The 6776-nt window shown below is 38.2% G+C and overlaps 2 protein-coding genes across 2 annotated transcripts; one reads left to right on the forward strand and one right to left on the reverse strand.

Annotated features, from left to right (window-relative positions):
* Positions 1-255: 255 nt before the first annotated feature.
* LOC131632980 (uncharacterized) lies at positions 256-3893 on the reverse strand. The gene is made up of 3 exons (XM_058903685.1): positions 3485-3893; positions 3201-3407; positions 256-603 (listed from the first exon to the last, which is right to left on the reverse strand). The coding sequence occupies exons 1-3, from the start codon at positions 3833-3835 to the stop codon at positions 262-264; spliced, it is 900 nt and encodes a 299-aa protein (XP_058759668.1). The 5' UTR covers positions 3836-3893; the 3' UTR covers positions 256-261.
* Positions 3894-4550: 657 nt separating this feature from the next.
* On the forward strand, positions 4551-6233 carry LOC131632982 (uncharacterized). Its single transcript, XM_058903688.1, has one exon. It carries the CDS (start codon positions 4551-4553, stop codon positions 6231-6233), a length of 1683 nt encoding a protein of 560 aa, XP_058759671.1.
* The last annotated feature ends 543 nt before the right edge of the window (positions 6234-6776 follow it).

A 6776-nucleotide genomic window follows, 5' to 3' on the forward strand; every position in this document is an offset into this window, starting at 1 on the left:
ACAATCATCTTATATATAATGTTTCCTGCTATACCAGAGACAACACAAAAATGCCACAAGCAAGGAATGCTTGTGTAACCTCAGTCTGTGTGTTTGTCACAGATCTAAAAGCATGCACATATGTTTATTTGACTTCCGCCGTAGTATGATTGTAATAACAAGATGTGCATTGAGTATACATCATGTTTTGATTAATATTAGCATTAATCCCAACATCTATACAATGAACTTTGCTTACCGGTTCCAGTCAATAAATAAAATCTAATAAAAATAAGTTATTAGTAAAGTCACAGCATTGTACAAAGAATGAATAACAATGGACGAGTTCAAATTTCCGGTCCAGCAATAGGAGCATCCAAGGACACATCCAATGATGAACAATTGTACAAAGTTTTCACCAGAGAAGTGAATTGCACTGAATATAACAGAGCTTATGGCTACAGCTTGTTGCCACTTCATGGTTGAGGAAAGTGACGTTAGCAGAAATCCTCTATAAACAACTTCTTCCAAAAGAGGAGTAACAATACAGTAAGCAACAACACAACAAACTCTTGAGATATCACTATTCAGGAGGATCTCCTTCAGTGAAGTGTTGCTGACAGGCTGCAATAATACAACACAAAACATCATTCCATAACTTTCAATCTCATTTTTACAATAACTTCTCAGAATAATGAGGATTGCTGGTATATTAACAAAATTTAAGGACAATAAATTTGCTTTAAACTAGGACAGTATCCAGGGATGACAGTTATAATGCTTCAAATCCTCACTCATAATTACCGATCTCTCTTTTTTTCACCTCTTCCTTTATATCCCACACATACCCATTACCAAGTAGGTAAGTTTATTGTCTATGAAGTGGTAAGAGTCTAAGTTTTTGATTTTAAATTATACAGTTCAAAATATTTCAGAGACAGATCTTAAATAATCATTAGTTTCAAGTTTATTATAGCTCACATCACTCCTCTTCCACATCACTTTCCGCAACTTAGTATAGAACTGTTTAACAAAGTTTATGTGGGGTATTTTCCATGACAGGGTCGGACCTTATGTTTTGAGTCAATTGTACTGATCATAATTATATGCTAATGCTTACAACTTGATGCTTGTCCAGATAGATGTCTAATATGAAAAATGACAATCATTGCGGAAACCTCTAAGATTAGGTGTGTCTTGGTGTCTAACATTTGTATGACACTCATATAACAAGTGCCAAAAAATTCAAATAGGTATCTAAAAATATTTTTTCTTAACTCTGACACTTCTTGGATCAGTGTTTCACACCTGTATGACACTCATACGATACGTGTCAGACAACTCAGACAAATGTCCCAAACAAATTTGTTTTTCCTTTGATTCAACGCTTTTTATACATTCTTTGGACCTCAGATACATTTACAAAGGTTAAATATATGTTGAAGAAATAGAATGATAAAGCTGCTTGTAACTGCCTAGCAGTTAGAGATCCTGGTCTCTTCCAATCAGCTAAATCAGAAACCGAACAGCTTTCCCTTCTCTTCCTCTCCATTTCAGATCTACACAGGTCACATAAATACACTTAAGTTAACAGGCTTCCTCCTAGAATAGGTTACATAATTTGAGGCCTATTTACTAACCAAATTCCTCCTCAAAAGTTTCACTTAGTCCTCGAGGTGAAAATTTGAAAACTTCTCCTGAATAACATCTGCAGGTGCCCGTATGGCTTCAAAGGCTGGAAGGTCATCCATTGAATTAACACTTTAATGCCACATGAGGAGATATTATTGAATGCAATTGAGGAAGGAGTAGTTCTTTGAGAAGTTGAGTTGAAGGGATCTCTTCCATGGCGGACTTTAAAAGGGGTGCTTTTAGTTGAGCTATTATAATTTGTATTGAACCAAAATTTAACCCCAATCAACTGCTTAATCTACTACTTTGACTTAGAACCAACCAAATAACTTAAATAAGTTTAAAAGCAACAGTTCACAATTTTAGTTTCACCCTTATTACAAGTGATATGCTGAACGGAATTTGAGTTTAGTACGGGCCACTTGAAATCATTCAACTTTGAAGTGACTATGAAACTGAGAGGGATAAACTGAACATGTTTCATAACCCTGTCTTCCACCACCATGGTAGTATCTTTACCTTGTTCCTTTGGAAGGCCCTCTATAAACCATAGAAATATCAGCCAGCAAACCCGAGTTAGAATGAAAGAGGTTGGAAAAGACTGGTTGGTAGGGGAAAGAGTTCATATCTATTTTTCTGACAAAATTCACAATTAGCAACAATTTATTGAACATTATTCTGCATAACAAACTTCACAATTAGTAAGAGGTTGGCAGCTAGCTTTTTGTATGTTCTAAAAAACTGAAATGACCACCAACTGCGGAGATATGAAATTCCAACTTTCCTTTGTATAATAACTTTTTATTTTGGAAAGAGAATCTTAGATGTGAATGGAAATCTCAGATCAGATTGGGCAATATTATAACATTCATTTTGTTGTTTGATTGAACTTGTTTTTCCCACTCATCTAACTCTGAAAATTTTACTACATATATGGATGCATAAGTACTCTTGGATAAAGCATCAACTGCCTTATTGTCATTTCCTGGTTTATACCAAATTCAAAGTCCTTTCTCATCAATTTGGATATTCATTTGAATTAATCTTCACTGAGGACTCTTTGATCAGTCAAAAACCGCAAACTTTGTTGGTTGGCAAGAGTAATAAAATAGATCCAAAACAAGTTAAAGGGTGCTACTTACCGTTCTACTAAGAAACTTGTACAACTCTAGCAATAAGACTAAGAGGTTGTCATCACAAAGTCTTTACCCCATTGGTTTGTAGCCTAGGGTCAAAAGATGTTCTACCTAACAATTCTATTGACTGCCTAAAGCTAGATCCTCACCATATTCACATCTCCTTGGTGTACAATATCCCACTTCTAAAACACCTGGCAGCAGCACCTCAATAAGTGATAATGAGAGGAGAAATAGAACAAATGTGCTAGATATATCATCTTTGTGTACAATATCTCACCATATTCACATCTCCTTGGTGTACAATATCCCACTTCTAAAACACCTGGCAGCAGCACCTCAATAAGTGATAATGAGAGGAGAAATAGAACAAATGTGCTAGATATATCATCTTTGTTTCTTTTTTGATACAGAAGAATTGAAATTGCAGAAAGGATATATATTATGACGAACCTTAAAGTCGAATAATCTGTCACCTAGTATTGATGTTAGACAAATGAGAAGAACAAGAATCCCAAATCCCAGAGCTGATGATAAAAACCAGTTGTTGTCGTTATTTTTGAAGAAATTTGAAAATTTATATTGTGGCTTAGCTGTGTACTTGAATAAAACCAGAGCTGCACTAAACTCAAGAACTTGAATGGTAACAAGTGATATGGCCTGCATGAGTGAATGAAAAGAACCATGTGTTAAAACATGTTATCAAAAGTCAATAAAAAAGGCTCCATTGCATCTACCTGAGTCTGTGGGTGAAGAAGAGGTTGTTGTCCAGTGAGCAGTGAAACAACGGATAAGCCTCCAAAACTGAGAGGAATATGAAGAGTGAAAAGATAGAGGGCAAGATTGGTCCATACATCCCCACTCTCCCATGGGCTATCCGATGAAAATGGCGTGTCTTGGTCTTTCGTTTTGCAATAGCACCTCTTCAAACTGTTGCGTTGGAAGGGATTGGATCCAAATTGCAGTTGTGGTGAACATTTGGAACTACAATTTGTGTTTTTTCGGTTGTAAAAGGGTTTGGCCACCAACTTATCAAGTTGAGGGGCGAATTTAACATAAGCAGGTAACCACCCTGTAACCAACATCATCTTTAATCTTGCATTCTGGATTGAATTATACGGTTCAAGTTGAAGGTCTCTACTTCTGTCCCAATTAATAATGAGAAATACGCATAGACACTAACCTAAACCCATATTTTTAGGAACAATTAATGAAAAGAGAGAAAATGTAAATTTATTTAAATTTTAATTTCGGTTTTAATTGACATCATGGGGGTGGTTGAGATAAAAGAGGAGAGAGACAATTTTATTTTTAATTTTTAATTAATAAAAAAAATGTGATTGGTTGTGTGTAAGTACAGGTGTTATGGTTGTGTCTATGTAAGTATTTTCCATTAATAGTATTAAAGTTACTCCGAAAATCTCCGATAATGCTTCTTTGTGACACCCAGAGTTTTAAATAATGTATGTGTCGGCTCGCGCAAACAATTTTACAATTTCTAAATTTTGATGGTGTGGTCCTCAATTAAATAGAATTTGTTAGAAAGAACTTTTATACTGTTACTGAATAAATCACAACCCTTAATGTATTTAAAGTGTTTGACTTTATATTTTTCTTTTTCAGAGAAGAAAAAGAGTAACGGAGAAGAAAAAGAGTAACAAAATCATTTACTAATATTGTAAAAAAGTGAGTGTCCTAGCCTCTGCTAGGGTTTGTGTTTTCTCCTCTTGTGAGGAGTTCTTGTTTTTTTTTTTCTCTATCCTGGTTTATTTGGATCTCTTTTCTGGTTTGTCTTTCGACTCGATGTCAACACCGAACCTAGAGGATCTGTCGCTTCATGAAGAGGTAGATGATGAGGGGTTTTGTTTTGAGGTGGATGAGGAGGGAGATGAAGTAGGGGGTTTACGTTGGTGTTTAGTAGGCAGATTTCTTTGTGATAGGCCTATTCACTTGAACTCGATGAAAGCGAGAGTGGCGGATATGTGGAGACCGGTGAAGGGGGTATCAATCAAAAAGGCGAAGGAGGGATTATTTTTGTTTCAGTTTGACCACAAACTTGATATGGAGTCAGCAATCAATGGAGGACCATGGTCTTTTGATGGTCACCTTCTGATCATTGAGAGGATGCAATTGGGAGTCCAACTGGATAGTATTCCACTGTTCTTCGTGGACTTCTGGGTCCAGGTGCATAATCTTCCCGCCGGTTTGATGCTTGAAAGAGTAGGGACAACCATAGCAAACTTCATTGGGGTTTTTGTGGAATATGACAAAAATAATAACTCGAGCTTTTGGAGACAGTACATGAGGCTAAGAGTGAAGATTGATGTGAGGAAGCCGTTGAAGAAACAAACTAGAGTGAAAAATAAGGGTGGTGAATGGTGTACGGTCTCGTTTAAATACGAAAAGCTGGGACTTTTCTGTTTTGTGTGCGGTATACTTGGCCACTCAGAACAGAAATGTGAAGTCCGTTTTGCCATGCCGGAAGATACTGGTGTTAGATTGTGGTCGAGTGAGATTAGAGCTGAGTTAAGACGAGGTGGGAGTGGACCGGTGTCCCGATGGTTGAAAAAAGATTCTGGCAGCTGCAGCTCGAGTATGGCTTCTACGGAAGAGAATCAGGCGCGTGACTCTCACTCTCCTGGGCTGGAGAGTAATCGTGTCTTGCCTCAGGTGGGGGACCCACTTTCCCTCACTGTTCGTGATTCAGCAATTCCTGTTTCCATTTTGAATCATCAGAATAATGGCCAATCATTATCCCATCAAGACAGAATATTCCATCCATTTATTGAGGGGACAAACTCTGATTTCTCCATTAACCCTGCCATTAAATTCCCAACCGACAGCATATTCCAAGGAAAAGGGGTTTCACAAAATCCTTTAATGAGCCGTTTTTTCCAGGCTGAGTCAGACCTAGCCTTAATTTCTACCAAGCCCCCACTTAAGGAGCATTTGACGGGCCCACTAGGAGCTTTTACCGCTACACATTCTGGCCAATTAAAATCTGGTACCACGTTGGAATTTTCTTCCCCTGACACCCCGATACCTATTACCTTTTCAGCAGAAACAGTTAAACAACCGTCCCTTATCCCCATGCAACCTGTTGTTACTATGAAACCCGAACTACCAAAAAGAGTAACCTCTGTTAACAATAAAAATCCTGCCCATTTAACTCCTAAAGGCCATCGTTTTAAACCAAAAAATAGCCAGCCTAAACAACCCAAAACCGGTGATCCTAAGCCAAACACAATTGCCTCCACACTTAACCAGTATCAGCCTAGCATATCCCAGCATCTTGGTATAAACTGTTTGGAGCAGCAACAAAAATTACAGCATGATCCCCAGGAAAACATACGTGACAGTAGCGAAGAACAAATGGAACGGAAAAGGAGGAGAGAAAGTGTTTCTGGTTCGGGCAGTGTTGAATCGATTACTAGCCAGCATTTTTTATCGGCACGTCCTGGCAGCCAGGACTGCCGGGACTCATGAAGATTCTCAGCTGGAATTGTCGGGGCCTGAGCAACCCGAGAGCAATTCCGAATTTGCGGAGATTAGCTCAACAACACCAACCGGATGTTATTTTCCTTTCGGAGACGTTGGCAAAAACTCAGAAGTTAGAAAGCATTCGTTTGTTGTTGAAATTCAGTTCTTGTTTCGTGGTAGACGTTGAAGGCAGGAGTGGTGGTCTTGCAGTCCTTTGGAAACACAATTCACAATGCAGTGTTATGAATTTCTCGAGGAACTTTGTCAATATTTTGATTCACGATTCGGTTAAAGGTGATTGGAGACTTACGTGTTACTACGGTTTTCCTGAGAGAACAAGGCGCCATCAAGCTTGGAACATGATTCGTAGCCTCCGGGAGATGTCGAGTATTCCGTGGTGTATCATTGGTGACTTTAATGACCTTCTCTCTCAAGATGATAAACGTGGGATTCATCCCCATCCAAATTGGCTTTGTGCGGGGTTTCGACAGGATATTAGTGACTGTAACCTTACTGGTATTCATTTGCAGGGTCATCCTTTTACTTGGA

This window comes from Vicia villosa, unplaced genomic scaffold, assembly GCF_029867415.1.
Source record: "Vicia villosa cultivar HV-30 ecotype Madison, WI unplaced genomic scaffold, Vvil1.0 ctg.001059F_1_1, whole genome shotgun sequence".
Classification (NCBI taxonomy): Eukaryota; Viridiplantae; Streptophyta; class Magnoliopsida; order Fabales; family Fabaceae; genus Vicia; species Vicia villosa.